Source organism: Martes martes (genome assembly GCF_963455335.1).
Source record: "Martes martes genome assembly, chromosome: 4".
NCBI lineage: Eukaryota > Metazoa > Chordata > Mammalia > Carnivora > Mustelidae > Martes > Martes martes.
This window is the reverse complement of record NC_137891.1, coordinates 20,862,617-20,882,459: the sequence shown is the minus strand read 5'-3', so window position 1 is coordinate 20,882,459 and position 19,843 is coordinate 20,862,617. Positions and strand designations below refer to the sequence as shown.

The window sequence follows — 19,843 nt, the reverse complement described above, 5'->3', positions numbered from 1 at the left end:
TTCCCTGGCTGTGATAACCTGGGCAAACCTTCCAAGTCTCATTTTCCAAACCACAGAACCTACAAAAGTAATGAGGGCCAGGGGAGATCACCAAAGAACAAATGAATCTCGTAGCAAGTAAAAATCCGCTCCCTCGCAGGCGTTGTCTTAATTATTTAAGTCTATGCAACTGGTTAAAAAAGAAAATCCTTCCAGTTCTTTGAGGGATGAAACAAATAGTTCACTTGGTGACAAACCCCATTCTTATCTTTTCAAATAGAATATTAAATAAATGCTGTATTTAGAATATCAAAGACCCCTTAAGAGCAGTAGTTTCCTTACACAAGCCTACAAAGTGGTACCGTTCTGTGATGAAAATGGGAGAAACGTTTTTCTTAACGTGAAATGTATAGTATTTCTTTTCTTAAGATTTTATTTATTTATTTGACAGAGAGAGAGATCACAAGTAGGCAGAGAGGCAGGCAGAGAGAGAGGGGGAAGCAGGCTCCCCACCGAGCAGACAGCCTGACACGGGGCTCGATCCCAGGACCCTGAGATCATGACCTGAGCTGAAAGCAGATGCTTAACCCAGTGAGCCACCCAGGCGCCAAATTTATCATATTTCTAAATGCGATTTTGTGTGCTAAGATTCCTTTGGTTTATAAAATGTGGTGGGGGAGGGGCGCCTGGGTGGCTCAGTGGGTTAAGCCTCTGCCTTTGGCTCGGGTCATGATCTCAGGGTCCTGGGATCAAGCCCCACAGCGGGCTCTCTGCTTGGCGGGGAGCCTGCTTCCTTCTCTCTACCTGCCTCTGCCTGCTTGTGATCTATCTCTCCCTCTCTCTCTGTCAAATAAATAAATAAATCTTTTTAAAAAATGTGGTGGGGGTAATTTTTAATTTAAAAGTATGAATGAGTAAAATACTAAGGTGGAAACTAGATGGTACTGCAAAAATATCTTCTGAAATTTAATTCATCTGTGAAATCCCAAAAGCCTTGGTGTGCAAGTGTAGCTCAGACAAGAAGAATCACAGACAACGGAGCCGTCCTCTTGCCTGGTGTCATCTTCCACCAGCTGGTAAAACCGTATCTCTCTTTGTAAGAATGTTCTGCTATCTTCAGATTATTCTTGCAGGGAAAAATGCATAAAGTGGATTTTCACACTCAATTTCTTTATATAGAACATATACATTTCCGTATATATATTTGTTATGCTGTATTAGATTGTGTTATATATTTATATCTATATACTTATAACATAGATGAATATAAAACTTATCTCCCGTCTATCTTCATTTTTTTAAAGATTTGAGAACGAGAGAGAAAGAGAGAAAGAGCACGTGTGCACACAGGGTGGGCGAGAGGGAGAATCTCAAGCAGACTCCACACTGAACACAGAGCCCAACTCAAGGCTCCATCTCAGGACCCTGAGATCATGACCCGAGCCCAAACCCAGAGTCGGCCGCTCAACCGACCGTGCTACCCTGGGGGCCCCTCTTCATCGTCTCTAATATAAGTGATCCTACAGCCCGTATGGAAAGACACAGGATGACATTTTCGTTTTTTCCTTTTAAAAAACACTTTGCCATTTTAGAAAATTTGGAAAGCACACAAGTCTCCCAAAACCAACTCTGAAATATAATTTACATACAACACATTTCACACATTTGAGGCGCCAAGTAGAGAACTACTGACAGAGATATAAAGCATTTTCATGACCACAGAAAGTTCCTTTGGTCCTCTTTACCATCTCCCCTCCACATCTCAACCCAAGGAACCCGATGGCCATCACTGCCAATTTTGTTTCAGAATCTCACACAACGGAGTCGCACCGTATGTACTCTTTGTTTCCGCCTTCTTCCACTCCGCACAGCATGAGGTCCTTTCCCGTGGCACGCATCACTAGTAGGTTCCTTTCTACTGTCAAGTAGTGTTGATGTGAATACAGCACTCTTTGTTTATCTATGCTACTCTAAAGGATTGTTTAGAATTTTTGTCTACTCTGAGTAGAACTCCTTTGGTATTACTGGACTGGAATTTTTATGAATCTATGTTTCCAATTCTCTTGTGTAAATACCCCAGAGTAGAACTGCAGGATCATTTAATAATTGTGTGATTAACCACGTAAAAACTTTACAGTTTTTTAATCGGATAGTACCACATTATACCTGATAACAGTCTATGAGAGATCTAGTTGCTACATGCATTTGGCAAGCCTTAGGACTGCTGGTCATTTGAATTTTAGCCATTTTACGGAGTACGAAGTGGTATCTCACTGTGGTTTTACTTGCATTTTCCTGGTGATAATGCTACTTAGTATATTTTCATATTTTATAGTATTTATTGTCCATTCTTTTATCTTCCTTGCAAACTGCCCAAATCTTCTGTCCATTATTATTGGAAATCTATTGAAATCTATTCTTCTAGAATAGATCTATAAATAAATCTATTCTTCTAGAATAGATCTATAAATAAATCTATTCTTCTAGATTTCAGGATGATGATCTGTCTTGGGAAATCAGGTTTTTGATGGGTCCCAGCAAAATCATGTTTTTGTCCAGCTTGTTCTTCCTGTAAAGATTGTGTTGATGACGTCCATTCTCTTCACCTATCAGAGCTAAAATGCTAAGCCTTCTGCATCTGGTGAAATGATCATATGACTTTCTGCATTTATTCTATTAACATAGTGAATCAAGCTGAATTTTCAAAAACTTAACCTTGAATTGCTATGCATACACGATCATGATAGAGTATCATTTTTGTCAATTGCTAGAAATAAAGTTGCTTATATTTTGTCAAGGTTTTTAGGTTTAGGCTGATGGAGGATATTGGTCTATGCCATACCACTCTAGTAGTACCTTTGTTAAGTTTTAGTGTTACAGTTATTCTGACCTTAGGAGTTTGGAAGTGCTCCCCTTTCCCTCTCTTTCCTGAAAGAATCTGCATAGGTTTGATTAATGATTATTTGAATTCGTTAGAAAAGCCTTCCGGGCTTAGGTTTGTGTGTGTGTGTGTGTGTGTGTGTGTGTGTGTGTGTAGTTCTAACTCAAAATTTATTAAGAACTATGTGGCTATTTAGATTTTCTAGCTTTTAGTTGGTACTAAGTTATAGTTTTTAAGGAATTTGTCCATTTCATCTAAGTGTATTGGCATAAACTTGTTCATACTCTTATTACTTTTAAATGTATATAGAAAATTTAATTATGCCCCCAACTTTCTTTCCTGACATTGTCTGCTTTCCTCTTTCAGTCTAGGTAGATGTTTACCTATTTTGTTATCTCCTCAAAGAATCAATTTCTCCTTTGTTAGTTTTCTTTACTGCTTGTATGTTCATCTCACCAATTTCAGCTCGCTCTTTTGGATTATGTGTTCTTTTCTAATGTCTTAAGGTAAACATTTAATTTACTGATTTCAAGTCTTCTTTTAATAAAGGCATTTAGTGAAGCAATTTTCCTCTAAGTTGTACTGTAGCTGCACATCACCAGTGTTTGGAATATTCATGTTTCTATTATTATTCCGTTCAAAATATTTTCTCATTTCTGCTATGGTTTTTTTTTTTTCTTCACCCATGCGTTTCTTGGTTGTGTGTGAAATTTCTAATTATTCGGGATTTTCTGGCTATCTTGTAGAAGATTCCTAATTTAATGCTGTGTGGTCAGAGAATATGCCCTGTAAGACTTCAGTGTTTTGAAATTTGTTGAGATTTATTTATACCCTTATGTGCAGTATATCCCAGTGGATAATTTTCAGGAACTGGAAAAGAGTGTGTGTCCTGAAGTTTTGGGGGCATAGTGTTCTGTTTGGCATGTGGTAGTGGCTATAGAAATTTTTTCCAAATATATGAAGTAACTGTGATTTAACAAATACATAGAAAGGGGCTCGTCAAAGGGCTAGAATGGACTCTTTAGGGAGCAAGGAGGGAGCTGGTGGAGCCAGACTGAAGAGGAGAGGAGGACTGTAACAGGGAGCAAGTGCCCAGCTGAAACGGGGTGACTGGTGCAAGCAGAATTAGAAAAAGTAATCTGTAAAAGAGAACTGGGGCATGCCTTTTGGAGGAGAGGAAGCAGCAGATACGATGGGGTGGAGGGGAAAAATATTCAGGGAAATCCCATCAGATAGTGTATACTTTCTCAGTGTAGCCAAAGGAGGACATCTATTAAAGACGGAAGGAACTTGGGAGCAGGTGTCTTGAGGTCTCCTAACAATAGTCTGCTGGGATGAAGGAAAGGATGGGGGGGGGGGGTGCGCTGTGCCACGGCTCCACTGGGCCTGGCAGCAATAATCTTTCCTGGGGGCTTTTCTCAGCAAAGGTTTCTAACATGGGACCCTAAATGGGACCTACAAGTGGGTTTTCAGTTAAACCTCAGCAGAGCTTTCTAATCATTAAACTTTTCACCTATCAAGGTGACAAGTCCTACAACAGGGCTCACTTTGGGTAGCAAATAATTTGTCTGCAGACCTAAATGATGTTCTCTGAAAAGGTTTATCAGAAATAAAGCTGATATTCTGGTCTCCATTTATACGTTTTCATTCAAAGGGGTATTCTTTTTAATTGACCTCTTAAAATCCGGGATGACCTCTAATGCCCTTTCCAGTATTTAAAAATCTATTATCCTGAATCATCAAGACCGTCCAATTCAGCACCCCCGGTTTAAGAAAGCTGAGGAGTGTCAAGGTGACGTTAGTAAGCTTTCCATCAAAAGGGGTTAAAAACAATCAATGCTATTGTTGGGAAATTGCAGGAAACAGGCCCTGATGATGTCAGAAACTTTACTATGCAGATCTAGGCTGCTTGAGGTTTAATAAAAAATGTAGAGCAGTTCATACAGATGAGAAATGTAACAAAACACAAAGACAGAGAAAACACAATATCCGAAGGGAAACCAACAATGACAAGAAAATGCACAGCTGCAGTGCTGAGATAGTTACATATGCCCACGCTTCATCTGGCTACACTGGATTCTAGTAATTAGGATGCTCACAGGTAGATCACATAAAGTAACCAATCATTCCACTAATTCTGATAACTTGTTAACTACATACCCCACTGCTTTCTATGGGTAACATAATAAAGACAAGGAAGACAATAGCAGAAGGGTAAAGGTGTGGAACAGCTCAGAGAAATCAGCATGGAAGGCAATAATGTTAGTAAACACACAGATCCACAATCCAAAGGTCTAAAAGAGAGAGGTTTCCCTTTTATTCAATAGCATAAGCAGAGCTGCCCAATTTCGGGGTGCTACATCTCAGCAGAATATTCTGAAAAGGGGAAATTTGGAGGCAGTGGGGCGGGGTGAGAGGGTGATGGAAGCACAAAAATAACCAGAAATATGTTCATTCATTTCTCAGGAGGCCACTGGGAAATAGTACACATCAATACTGACCATCTGCAGGGGAACTTCATAGGATAACTATTCCTGCAGAACCCTGGACATCTAAAGCATGCCCATCGCTGTGCCACAAAGCAGACTATGTGGAAACCCTTTCCACATTCAAAATGGCTTTTAAAGATATTTTATATTCTGGGGAACTCTGAGTGCTTCACCCATAAAAATACGTCTTTCAAGTTGGCAGGGGAAAGAACCCTTTCCAGATGGAGAACTTGATGCTGAAGGAGGTAAACTCACTTTAGCAGCCACGGGAACAACACAAGGCACAGCCAGGGGCTGAAATCACCTCCAACCTGAAAATATTCTTAACTGTGCATAAAAGAGAATCTGAAAGTTGCCTGTGAGCTTACACCTGGCCCCAGCAGAGCTTCCTCATCAACATTCTGAGCCGGCCTCGGAAAGCTGGAGAGAGAATCTTGCAAGCACAGGAAAACAGACAAATTTCTTTCCTTCAAGCCTAATCTGATGATTTAAATCTATCTATCTTAATGCCTCTCAGGTGTTCTAACCATCTTATGCCTTTTTAGAGCTCTTCTGCAGGGAGGTAACACGAGTAGCTTCTCCTCTGATTAAACACAACTGCCACAAGATAGCAGGTGCCGTCTGGACACGAGGAAATTCTCAAATTCCAACAGGAAACTTGCAAAAGGTTTTGAATGCTCACATACTGAAACATATCTTAATGTTTCTTAGACTTTGGAGAACATGGGGGGAATGTTTGTGTAGAATTTAATGTCCTCCAAAGGAAGGCATAAAAAATATTAATATAGTGGACTTGAGGACCAAAACATTACAAAAAAAAAAAAAACTACTGAAGTTAAAACAGGGGAATTTTCAAAAAAAGGTTTAAATCAGGACTCTCATCAAATACAAAAATGAACACGTTTAAGTTTGTTTGTTTGTTTGTTTTTAACTCGTTAGTGAAGAAACCAGTAAGCTCTTACAACCAGGAGAAAGATACTACGAAGGAGAATCCTAACAGCACACACCCATCGATCAGGGAGGGTAAAAATGAATGCATAAATGGCAGGCAAAACTCACCTTTTCCACAGTGGCTAGGAAAGCCAACTGAATCTCTATGGGACAGAATTTACATATCTACAACGAGGATTATTTTGTATCGCTATCAGTTCTCAGTTCGCTACAACTTACCGAGTTGTAAAAACAGCACTGTCGAATTAGATAACCCCAAAAGGTCTGCTACTGACGGTGCATAATTTCTCACGGAAACACAATTTTTTTCCTGCACAGATGGCTGACCGTCTTATTTATTGCTGTATTCCCCAAACCCAGTACTGGGTAGATGTTCCATAAATACTTGCTAAATGGATAAATGTCTACTATGTATCAGGCACTAAGCTAGGCCCTTCATGGGCATCCTTCCATTTAATTCTCCCAACACCCTTTAAAATAATTATTCTCATTTCACTGATGAAAAACCAGCTCGTGTGATGCTGTACAGCTATTACTTGTCAAAGGTTGGGGGTGGAAGACGAGCAGGGAGGATCAGACTCAGGTCTGTGAAAGCCCTTTTTCCCTTCTTCTTTCCATTTAATGTGTCCTTTTTATTTGCCATGGCTCTACCACCTGTCTCTAAGTTAAGGGATTGTTGTCACTGTATGACAAACACACCTCCTTGATGAGCACGATGCTGGAGATTAACGCTTTGAGAAAAAGAAATGAACGGCAACACGCAAGAGAATTTAAGCATAAGGAAGAGACACTGAACATCTTCGTTGCAAGCTTGCAGATAAGCATGGGTTCTTACCAGCCCAGACTACCACCCCCCCCCCCCCCGCCAACCCCACTCCATCCCACCTATGTGCTCACTTTCCAGTTCTCAGGATAACAAAGACAGATGAAGTCAACTGATTATATGTGTTGTTTATATGTGGTGTTTGTTTTCACAGAGATGGGAAACTGGTCCACTTAGCAGATCAATGCAGCAGCCGACGTTCAACGCCTGTATCCCAGGACCATGGACTACTTTCACAGCGAGGCTAGAAGGCAGGTACCATCTCCCTTCTGCAGATAAAGAAAGCTGAAGGGCACCAGGAACCTTCATGAAATTGCACGGCAGAGCTGCAGCTCGGGGCTTCGACCTGGCACTTGTCACCAGTCTCAGCACTCCACTATTTACCGGGCCTGGTGAAGTTGGCCTGTCACCGCAAGTCTTAATTTTTCACAAACCTCTTTGTTCTGTTTTTCACAGCCTAGCCTCCAAGGGTACGGAGACCCCTGCCAGCTTCCAGTGCCCTGGGGCTGGGAACTGCGGGTTGACTCGAGTCCTATTTTCTGGCCATTTGGCACTTGTGACCACCTGAGTATTTCACTTTCATTCTTGGAGAGGCAGTGGGGGCAGAGAGCAGGGGAAGAGTGGTTTTCTGAGGCCTCAGATAGTGAAAGGTCAAAAAGGTGTAGGCTGGATGTTCGTATGAATTCCTTCTCTCTGTTCCCTAAGCCCCCAATGCTTTTCTGCTTTCTCTTCTTGCCTGAAAACAGGCTGCCCTTAGAACGAATAGTATGTTTTTAGATGCCTCCAGATGAGTCTTGACAAGAATAGCAAAATGCTCACAGGCAGACGGTGCCAATCAATGGCTAACTTAGTGGGTCACTTAATGTTATTTCATTTTAATCTTCACAACAACTCCTGGAGACAGGTAATTATTATCTTTGTTTTGGAGATGGGGAGTGAGGCTGAAGACTTCATCTAGCTGAAGCAGCATGCCCAAGATTCCAAGAAGTTTCAGATTGACTGTATCTGTGGTGTTGCCTGGAGACCCAACGGGCCACCAAAGCAAGAGGACAGCTGTTCGAAACCTGTATCTCAGCCCACATCCTCCTCCTTCATGTCACATAGCCCAAAGCCTTGGGAAGTGGTACACCATGGACTCCAAGCCACGAAGCATGAGACTTTTATTTCTAAGGGAGGGAACGCTCCTCCTCTACAAACCACTATAAATGCCTACCCTTCCCTCAAGGGCATCTCGCAATTCCCACTCATAATAAAAGATAATACTACTTTCAAATAAGATCATGAAAAGCCTTTGCCATTATTCTATCACACAGGTATTAAGAAACATTAAGCACACATTATCGGATGAAAGCGACCATAATCAGCCAAATGGTGACTAACTGACTGATTGCTTTTAGGGCTGGAATAACTGACCCTGGATGGGATTTTCTTATATTCTTAAGGGAGAGACTAAGAAAAAAAAAATTAGACACTCGGAATCTAAACAACGTTCTGACACTGCCTTCACAATTTTAGGAATTTCATCTAAAAAGCCATTATTCCAGTCGGCAATAGGGGAAGCCAAATGCATTAAGGACAATTTTAATACTTAAGTTAGGAGGATTTCACTTTCTGTTAACTCATCTTGAGCTATACTTGAGTGTGTTCCTTACATTTTAAAACATTACCAATTTGATCAGCAGGAATCTAGGGTAACCTCGTTCACTGTTCTTTTATATTAGAACCCCCTTTTCCAAATGAAGCTTTTTTGCACAATTCGAATATGTCAAACAGACATAAAGGGACCTCCTTTAGTTGACACACCCATCTCAACCCAAAGCACACACCCACTCTTGTCCCTTTGGCAATCTTTAGTGTACCCAGGGGCTCCAAGGAACCCACTTTGAAAACCACCCAGTTGGGAAAGCGGCTAGATCCACAGGGCTGGGCTACTCAAGAGCAAGTCGCTTTCCGGCTAGAAGAATAGATTTCTCTTAGAAAAAGGGAAGAATCTGGACTTGAATCAGGACTTCTCAACATGTTTTCCCTCTGACGCACAGTGTTGGCGCACAGAGCGTGTTCTTTATTCCAAACGTTCAGTGCTTGCGAAAGGGGAGGGAGGGTAGGGGAGGAATGCTGCCATATCCCCGCACACCCTCAGGGCAGGAGGCCAGGTGAGGTCTGGGAAGATCCTCTGACTGAGATGGGCTTCCATGGTGGCCCCATCCACTCCTTTTTACCTACCCTCTTCTCCCATTGAGATGCATGATCCTAAGGGCTTTGCAGTTCATTACACTGTCATAGTTTCTACTTCTAAGTGCTTCTTGACCTCCACATATAATATTCAAACTTGCATCTGAATGGAATCCTCCTTTTTGTTTTGAAGGCATTCCTCTCAGGGGAGTAAGTAAGCATTATCATATTCACTCCAGAATTTTCCCATTTTGACATCTTTCCTACTTAGAACATCTAATCCTGATCCTGTAACCTGGCTAATTTGAAAGACTTTCTACCCTTCTTTTCTCTAGGATTGGTACACACTCTTTCTCCAGAGTTCCCCAACCCCTTAAGCCAATTCCCACGTACTTGTCCTGGACACTGGGAATCTGTGCTTCTCTAACTGCTTATGTTTATTAAGCAGCATAGCTCGCATGGATCTGGAATCCATCCCCCCTTTTAAAGTAAACCCACGCCAGAAAATTTCAGCAGGGAGATGCATTTCACTGTAAGGGTGTGGGAAAGGCCACCGTGATGGGGAGGGAAGAGGGAATAAAATATTTTGGATGCTGCATACTTTACCAGTAATGTCATGCTGTCTGAATGACTCACTGTAGATCTGATACTGATTCGGACAATGTTTCTTCAGCCACTTGCAGACATCCTGTTGAGTCCACAGAGCCACTGGTTTCGACAGCTTCACCGTAGCCGACTATGAAGCAAGCAGGAAAAGGTCTGTTAATGCCAGCCCTATGTCTAGAAAGGCACTATTGTTGGAAGTCCTAGCGTGTGTGGTCAAGGCTGCAGGCTGGAATCCCTGAAGATAAGTCTCTGGCTTGTTTTCCCTCTACCTCTGTAGACCTTTTTCCATACCCCTGAAAACCAGCAGAAAAGTCTAGATGGAGAAGCCCTTGAAAATTTTACTTATTCTCAAGTGATCATCTCTACTGGAAAAAAAAAAAATCCCCAGGAAGTAGTATTTTCTGACCAATACTTCAACAAGAAGACACTGCTATTGTAAGCAATTAATTAAATTTTAGGGGTAAGACAGCTGCCCCCCAGTGGCCTTTCTCTGTACTCCAAGAAAGTGTCCATTTCTTGTTACCCTCTGAGGCCTCTAGGGTCTAGTGCAACATGGGCCCTGGCAGGTGCTAATAATTATTTTTGGAATGCGTGTTTTTGGATTTAGATACCTACGTACTAAGATACCTACTGGATTTAGATACCTACATACCATAAAGAGGGCAAGTTGGCCTGGGGGGGGGGTGGTCTGTAAAGTCTAGGTATTATGCCACAGTGGGGAAGCAAAAAGTTAATTCCACCAGTACCTGAAGAGTGGTAATAAGATAACAGGGTAGCTAAACCTTATCTAGAAGCCAACTCATCAAGGCCTATTAATGCTCACTAGATCTTTCAGGGATGGGTTTAGGAAACAAATCAGAGGTGCTGGGTACCCAGCCTGTGACAGATGGCAGGTCACAGATTCACTCATTCATTAACAGGTATCAGCTCTGTGCCAGGTGCTGGTCTTCCTCATACATCCCAGCCACTTGGCAGACGTAAGATGAAAGCTGCTATATATATATATATATATATATATATATATATATACACACACACACACATATATATGTATATATATATACATATATATGTGTATATATATATAATCTCCAGATTAGTATTTGTCAACAAAATAGGATTATAACATCAAAAATTCTTTAAAGGATGTTAGGCCTTAAATATCACTGACCTTCTCACTAGGGATCATTTGCTTTTACTTCTCTTTCAGTCTTTCAGATTAAGGCCTGGGGAGAGCCTCAGTATTGTAGGACTATGATTTACTATCTTTCAAACACCTGCTAACATTTCTGACAAAGAGGGCTTGCTTTGGTCTCGTAATCTCCATCGGAAAGCAACATATCTAACAACTGTTCAATTTTATTTTGATTATATTTAAGGTTGCTTTGGTTTTATGGTAAACAAATTATGGTAAAAAATAAAATTTTCAGTACTAATATCTAGTTTGCTTTTAAAACAAATGTGAGTTTTAAAAGAGTTGGTCAATTATAGAAAAATGAAGAGAACATTGTACAGATGGTAACAATAATAACAGAAGTGACATGCACGATTCACACTTGGGAAATGTAGTGCTCAGGTGTTTCTTGGCTTTATTAGTATATTTCCAATAGTAGGGTTCTTTGGGCCACGACTTACAAAATCATCACAAACGGTATTTTTTACTTGATGCTGCAGTAGTTTTTTTCACTAGTACTGTGACAGATGATTTTATACGTGTCCCTATACACACAATCATACATATATCTATCTGCCTCTCCTTCATTGTGATTGGCATTCCCACACTGCTATCTGGGGTTGATGCTCCCTCTCTTGGAATTTCGGCAAGGTCTGTGATGGTCCTGGCCAATGGAGCACAGTGGAATCCATGTGATCTACATGACTTCCAAGGCAAGGTCACAGAGAGACAGCTTCTGCCTGGCTCTTTCTCTTTGGCACTCAGCTTTGGAACCCAACCACATGCGGTGAGGAAGCGCAGACCACACGAAGAGACTAATGCAGAAATTCTGGCCCGGGCCCCAACTAGTGTTGCAGCTGACAGCCACCACCAACCATCAGACAAATGAGTGAACAAGCTGCAGATGTTTCCAGCCGCTAGTCTTGGAATCTTCCAACTGAGGCTCCCAGACCCCACGACGCAGAGACAAGCTGCCCCTCTCTGCCCTGAGTGAATTTCTAATTCATGTAATCCATGAGCGTCATAGGTTGTCTTTCACCACTAAGTGCAGGATAATTTGCTCTGCAACCCCAGTAACAACTGGAACACTAGGTTTCATGCTGGTGAGGACAGATCTGTTGTGGACTGTGGTCCCAGAATGTCTTGCATTTAAGAGGCGCTACACAGCCACGATGAGTAAGTCAGTGTATTAATGAAATAACCTGGCAGTGAATTTCAAGTGTAGCCCTTCGTGGCTCTCCACCGTGTTGCGCTCATGTGGCTTCTAGTCAAACGTGTCAGCCCCTTCCGTCCACCTCATATCCCCGAGTCACAGGCTGCCGGCCACGTCCCCTGGAAGCTCTTTATGCAACCATCTCAAATACCTCCCTGATTCTGATGAACGAGGACGACCTCTGGTGTGGATGGTGCAAATGAGTGAATGCTCTGTTGTTCAGTTTCTTCCCTTTTGCTCCTCATTACCTCCTTCCCTTTACATGATTAGGAAACTAGAATCCTGGCTCTTTTAGCTACATATGCACTCACCGTGGTGTTTCACAAGTCAGCACCTCTGAATCTGGCTCCTTCCTGCTCTAAAAACTTCTCTTCAGATTAGCTGAATGAGTTCATAGCTGACACATCGTTACCCTGAAACCCTTTACAAGTTTCCTGCAAGTAAAGCTAAACACATCTTTTGAAAATTCCTATAAACCAGTCACAGACGGTTGTAAATTAGGAAGGGAAAGACAAGAGGATGAAGTTGCTCGTATATTAATATACTCGGCTTCCTGGAAGATCATCTTCAACCTGCTCATTTCCTCGGAAACAGGACCCTCAGCAGGGCTTCAGATAGAGATTAACCCCTACATTGCCAGGTCAACTCAAGAGGCTTCCGCATCAGCCCACCCCGGACGCTTCAGTTACAGATTTTCCCTTTGTCATAAATCCAGGCGTTCTGAGGCCAGTCCTCAAGGAGGTGCCTTTTCCTTCAGAGTATGCTCTTAGGAAACAGTAACTTGCCATCACTCGCTTAGGCATCAATTGACTCCAAGCTTTAGGCATAGATTTTTAAGACTGCAGGAACCAAAAGAGATTTGCCTCCACAGAAACAGGCATAAATAAAACGGGAGAGATAAAGCTTCTATCATTAAGCACCGCTTGTCTCTTCTTAATCAGATCGTGATGGAAGTATTGGCCCCATTCATTAGCGGATTCTCAGCCTTGGCTTTCTTATGAAATTGTTATTAGTTTGCTACACATTACTTGTTAAGAGCCGTAATGACTCCACTTGCCCCAGTCTGCCACTGGGTAGGGACTCTGAGAGCCGACTTTATTTTTTCTGTCTGAACTGCTCTTTGTCCAGCACCCAGGTGAACCTCAGTCACTTCCCATGATTGCCCTGTCTCCGACAGCAACCAGCTTGGGGGAGTGAGTGCCATAACCCGATCCTTTCTAAGAGCTTACACGTGCAATTTGGAACAAGGAGGAGCACGTACTAAGCTCATGTCAATCCATGTACCATTGTCCCACTGGGAGGGGCAGAGCTGTCAAACTTAATAGCTCCACAGGGTTATTTCAAGCGCCTTCCTCTCCTTGGCTCTCCTCACAGCTTTCTCTACACGCAACTCCAGCCAAGAATTTTCTGATACGCTGTTTTCTACCCCCACCACCCCCTCAGTGGGAACCCAACCCAAAAGAGTTCACAAAAGAAATAAATAGTATTTCATATTTATCAGAAATAGTAAACTAGGAAAAACAAAAACAAAACACCAGAAACCCATCCTGCCCACAGGCAAACATTAAAAAAATATTTGCCCCAGTTCCCTTTCTCCTGGCTCAGGTCTACCAAACCATTCTCAGGATTGACAACCCTGGAGACAATCTGAATTTGTTTTGTTGCCTTGAAAGAAGCCAGAGGCAGTTTGTTATCTTAACCCCAAGCATTGTGACTCCAAACAGAATCCCAGGCATTTCCTTTCTGAAATGGCCCCGTCCTTTCTCTAGACAAGCTCAAAGGGTCTATTTTAGGGTCTTAGGGTCTATTTTATAAGGAGACCTCACTTGACTCAGAAGACACATCTCTGAGGGGAAGTTTGTTTGCAAATTATCTTTTTTATGGCAAATGATTCCTAACCCTAATTCAACAGTTACAGCCATGTTTTATGGTAATTTTTGGTTTGTCTTTAAATGAGAACTCTCACGTTTTGAGTTCTTTGAGGTAAACCTGAAGCTTTTCTAAGTTATAACATAATTAAATGCTTTAAAGAAGTTTGATATTGAATGAACATGTTGCAAAATATTTTTCAAGTTAAATTCTATCTTGCCATTCAATTATCCCTTGTCTGTTTTACAATATAAAATCTCTTTAATTTGGGGTGCCTGAGTGGCTCAGTGGGTTAAGCCTCTGCCTTCGGCTCAGGTCTTGATCTCCAAAGTCCTGGGATTGAGCCCCCTCCGTGGGGAGTCTGCTCCGCCCCCCCACCAAAATCTTCTGCCTACTTGTGATCTCTGTCAAATAAATAAATAAAATCTTTTTTTAAAAAAAATCTCTTTAATTTACTAGGTTTTGATTTCTAAGAGAACACTTCAGTTTTGAGCTCCCAGTGGCTGTATTAGCTCAACTAGGTAAGCTTACACCAGGCCCAGTGGGCTGACTGGGGGAAAGCAGAGAACTCAGAGATCATTTAAATCCATTGACAGGTCAAAGTGAGCTTTGTGCCCGAATATCAGAAAGTGGTAAAACTTGCAGCCTCTCATTATAAGCAGGTGTTTGCAAGCTTTCCCTCACCATCCTGCAATGTATCTCCTTTAGGTCCCAGTGTTCTCTTCCATGAGTTTAACCACTGTGAAATCTTAACTCAAGACAGTGGGGGCGGAGGGGATAGAAAGGAATGAGAAGAGGGGAGGAGGAGAAAGACAAACATACATTTATGTCTCCTTTAACAGCTTTTGAAGCTCATTCATCCCCCAAAATGGAAAGATGGGAGAGTTCATAGAATCCTTGGCTTTGAATTCATTTTTTTTTTTCCAAGTAGGAATAATGCCCTCTTCTGCCACCTTAACTCTTACAGGAGTTAAGAAAGTGGTTAGAAAGTTTTAATGATTCTCTCTCCCGTCCTATTCTGTTCCCAGGGTAGCTCACGAGTTCCACTTGGTCATTCTTGGGTTTAGAGGAAAATAGGCCGAAGGAAGCTCTTCAACTTCACGTCTCTCAAAGAGAAGACATCTCACTGCTAGAAAGTTTACAGATAAAAGTAAAATCTCTTAGTTGAATGACAGATAAATGTAGTGTTCTCTCACATTTTTCTGTCTTTAATTAACCATTGTTTGAACATCACTGTGGTCACTCTCAGCTTCCTCATCTGTGGTGTTCATCTCTCCTAACCAGTGTAGCCGTAAAGGGTAAGCACCTTTGGGAATTTTTCCAAGTAAACAGTGTGGCATTATGAGTTTATTCAACTGTTCTTCACAGGGCATCTATCTGAGACCTTCAAATTTCCAGTCTCCTCCACAGGGCACTATAGCTTGTTAGTGTTGACTTCAAAAGGCAGGATCTTGAATGGAGGGACTACAAAAAGAAATGTATTATTGAAACCCAAACCTACCTTTTTTTTTTTTTTTTTTTTTTGGCAAAGTCACATCATTGCCTTACACTGAACTTACAGGAAATCTATAGTCTTTTTTTTTTTTTTTTTTTTTTTTTTTATTTTAATAAACATATAATGTATTTTTATCCCCAGGGGTACAGGTCTGTGAATCGTCTGGTTTACACATTTCACAGCACTCATCATAGCACATACCCTCCCCAATGTCCATTTCCCCACCACCCTCTCCCATCCCCCTTCCCCCCCGCAACCCTCAGTCTGTTTCTTGAGATTGAGTCTTTTATGGTTTGTCTCCCTCCCAATCCCATCTTTTCATTTTTTCTTTTCCTACCTCCCCCCAAACCCCCCCACCTTGCATCTCCACTTCCTCATATCAAAGAGATCATATGATAGTTATATTTCTCCGATTGACTTATTTCGCTAAGCATGATACCCTCTAGTTCCATCCACGTCGTCGCAAATGGCAAGATTTCATGTCTTTTGATGGCTGCATAGTATTCCATTGTGTATATATACCACATCTTCTTTATCCATTCATCTGTTGATGGACATCTAGGCGCTTTCCACAGTTTGGCTATTGTGGACATTGCTGCTATAAACATTCGGGTGCACGTGCCCCTTCGGAGCACCATGTTTGTATCTTTAGGATATATACCCAGGAGTGCAATTGCTGGGTCGTAGGGTAGCTCTATTTTCAGTTTTTTGAGGAACCTCCACACTGTTTTCCAGAGTGGTTGCACCAGCTTGCATTCCCACCAACAGTGTAGGAGGGTTCCCCTCTCTCCGCATCCTCGCCAGCATCTGTCATTTCTTGACTTGTTAATTTTAGCCATTCTGACTGGTGTGAGGTGGTATCTCATTGTGGTTTTGATTTGTAGGAAATCTATAGTCTTGAGTCTTCTTCAAACGAACTTCCATCAAAGTAGGGTTTTTTTTTCCCCGAAAGTAAATTTTTAAGAACTTCAACTTTAGTTTGCAGGTTTCAGTGCATCATCTGGAATCCTTATTAAGCAGTGTATTGGTTATTCTCCCGTATTTGTGCCAGCCATGTAAACATAAGCTCTTTGAGATACTCAAATGTTTTTAAGAGTATAATAGGGTCCTGGGAATAAAAGTTCGAGAACCACTGTTCTAAGACATTACTAGAGTAGTGTCATTAAAATACAAAATTTGGCCTGATATCATTTTTTCTCTTAATTTGTCCATACCGAATTTCAGTGATGGCTTTTTTCATTCCTAAATACTCAGAACGACAGTCTCAGAGAAACTCAAATTTTAGAGGACTCCAAACAGTCAGTAGGTTCAAGTTTAAACCCAAGGCAAGAATCTAATCTACCTTACAACATCTAAAATGGCAGTAAGTTGGGGCTATGACAACTATATTAAGGTATGTGAGTGTGTAAACTATTTGGATAAAGACCAAAGTTAACTCCCTAATGGAAAATAATTACTATTCTTCTTTTTAGAGCTGGACAAAATTTGGAAAAACAATGATCTAGGTTCAAAACTCTCCCTGAAAATCTGTAGCATCAAAAAATGCACCCTGGGGCACCTGGGTGGCTCAGTGGGTTAAGCCTCTGCCTTCGGCTCAGGTCGTGGTCCCAGAGTCCTGGGATCCCGCATCGGGCTCTCTGCTCAGCGGGGAGCCTGCCTCCTCCTCTCTCTCTGTTTGCCTCTCTGCCTACTTGTGATCTCTGTCAAATAAATAAATAAATGAATAAATTAAAAAAATGCATCCCATGAAATGGGTTATTCCATTGCTAATAAGCTCTAAGAGCTTAAAATGATCTTTTTGTATTGAAGCCCAAGTCAGACTTCTATCCTCTTTCTCATGAGTTCTGAGTCCTGCGTTAGCAGCAATGCAAGACCAATCTCCTAACTGCCCAGTGCACTGATTTCCATTTTGCCCATCATACTGGTGCTCTCCATTGGGTCTCATGCTTTATTTTTTTTCTTTAACCATGGTATTTGTTGATAAATCCCAAATTATATCTCCAGCCCAGTCTTCTCCCCAAACTTAAAACTGATGATGTCACAGTTCCATTTGCAGATCTAGTAAACATTTCAAATTCAACATGTCCAAAACTGACCTCCTCTGCTTCCCCTCACAACTGCCTTTGTCACCTCATCTAAGATAAACTCTATACTTTGCGCTGCTGAAGCCCGCCATCTTAAATCCACCACAGACTCCCCTCTTTCTCTTGTATTCCACATCTAATCTATTGGCAAAACCTAAGGGGTCTACCTTGAAATATATCCACACGTCAATCTCTTTTCATCACCAACATCGCTATAATCCTGATCAAAGACACTATTGTGTCACACCTAGACTACTCCGTCTACGTACCTCATGCACTTAATGGGTCAGTTTTTCCCTTCTTTTAAATCCTGGAAATGGCTTACAAAGCCTCAAGCAATCTGGTGACCCAGTATCTCTGATGGCCACCATTAGTACCTTCCCCTAGTCCTTACTGCTCCTACTACCTCAGCCTTCTTGCATGTTGCTCATGAATGTCAACTCTATCTGCTTCAGATCTTGCTGGAGAGGCTCCCCTCCCAGACACGGACAGTGCTCATTCCCTCACTTCTTTCAAACCTTTGGTCAAGTTCTGCCTAAGTCCTACCCTCATCTCCCTATTTAAAAACGCAAGCCTCCTCCATCTGACACTTCTGATACTCGTTACCTTCCTTCAGTGTTTCCTTCTCAAGATCAAGTACCCTCTACCATACTACACAGTTCACTTATTTTGTCTATTATCATCCTCCTCTGTCTTTTCCCTCTGGCCTGCCACATCTACAAAGGCAGGGATCTTTCTTATTTCATGAAGAGTCCCAAACTTTAGAACAGTACCTGGCACCTAGCAGGCACTCAATAATTATTTGTTGAACGAAGGAAGAACTGTCTGGTCCGTCATCATAGATCACAGCTCCTATATCCTTGAGTGTCAGAAAGATGATTCAAGTCGCAGCTGTGCTCCTGACATCCCCAGGTTAGAACTACAACAGCCTTTTCTCCAATTAGATTTCTCTTATACTGAGCCAAATATGCACAGACATTCTAGCGCTATAATTCTTATTACGACAGCTCACATTTCTGATCCTCGATTTTTCTTTTCCGATTGACACACAGAGTGATGTAATGAAACAAGCTTGGCATTTGGAATCATGCAGACCTAGGCTGAAAGCTGGCCCTGGCATTCAGTAGCACTGCGACCTTGGGCAGGTCACTGAACCTTTCTCAACATGTCCCTCAACACACTGAAAATAAAACGTATCTTGTCACTTGTGGAGATTAGACACGGTTTATCCAAAACACTTGAAGAGTGCCTGCCACATACTATGTATTCAGGAAACTCTATCTTCATAGCACTTGAATGTCAGTGATAGGCTCTCGGGCTGGATTCCCAAGCCCTGTCTAGGGAAACACCACCTCAGAACAGCAGACACAGGAGATCTTTGGGGTCGAGCTGCCTCGAGCTGAGTCGCAGCCATTGGGAGCTGGCATTAAGATTAGTGAACTCGAAGAGGGACAGCTGAGAGAAAGGGGGAGTGTTCAAAGGCACTAGTAAAAAAGGCAAGCATAGAAACAGGAAAGGAGAAAATAGAGGAAAAAAGAAGTATGGAAAGGTCAAGATACCCAATTAGGGGAGCCTAAAGGGTGGTCCCCTTACTCGAACCCATTCTGTGGCCACTACCCAAACATCACCCTGTGTTTTCATGTGATAGGTCGTGCCACTGGTTTCTCTGAGACTCAGAACCAGAGACAGTCATGCACCAAGTGTCCCAGTCCCATGCCAGAGCTACAGCCTGGCCTCCCCAGGCACCTGATGGAACTATTCATAAAGGCGTACCACCCAGATGCGCGGGCTCTGCTGTTCCCAAGCTATGCTGCGGATGCCTGCCTGTCATGCTGATGACGATCTGCTGGCTTCCAAATGTGCGCTGCTGGGAATAACAGTTTCACACGTGAAAACCTCAAGGAGTGAGAAAACAGACACGCCTCGGCAGTCAACAAGAAACACGATGTCTGTGGCATTCCGGATGGTTCTGTTTATCAAGGCCTGCTCCTCCTGTAAGTCTAGACTGTTGTGCTGGCCAAGAGATGTACAGACGGGGAGGATCACACTATACTTTGTGTCTGCTCCATCTCAGAGCAGCAGGAAAACCCATTACTTGTCTGCCCCA

At 42.1% G+C, this 19,843-nt stretch overlaps 1 protein-coding gene across 4 annotated transcripts in view; it reads right to left on the bottom strand.

Moving 5' to 3' along the window:
- Positions 1-19,843, bottom strand: part of SAMD12 (sterile alpha motif domain containing 12) — a 381,557-nt gene that overhangs the window by 205,046 nt on the left and 156,668 nt on the right. For 2 of the 4 annotated variants that reach the window (XM_080802798.1, XM_080802800.1), the window contains exon 3: positions 9,902-10,031. In XM_080802798.1, the coding sequence (XP_080658924.1) occupies positions 9,902-10,031 (130 nt within the window). The remainder of the gene's footprint in view (positions 1-9,901; positions 10,032-19,843) is intronic. The other 2 variants (XM_080802799.1, XM_080802801.1) reach the window with 1 other exon arrangement.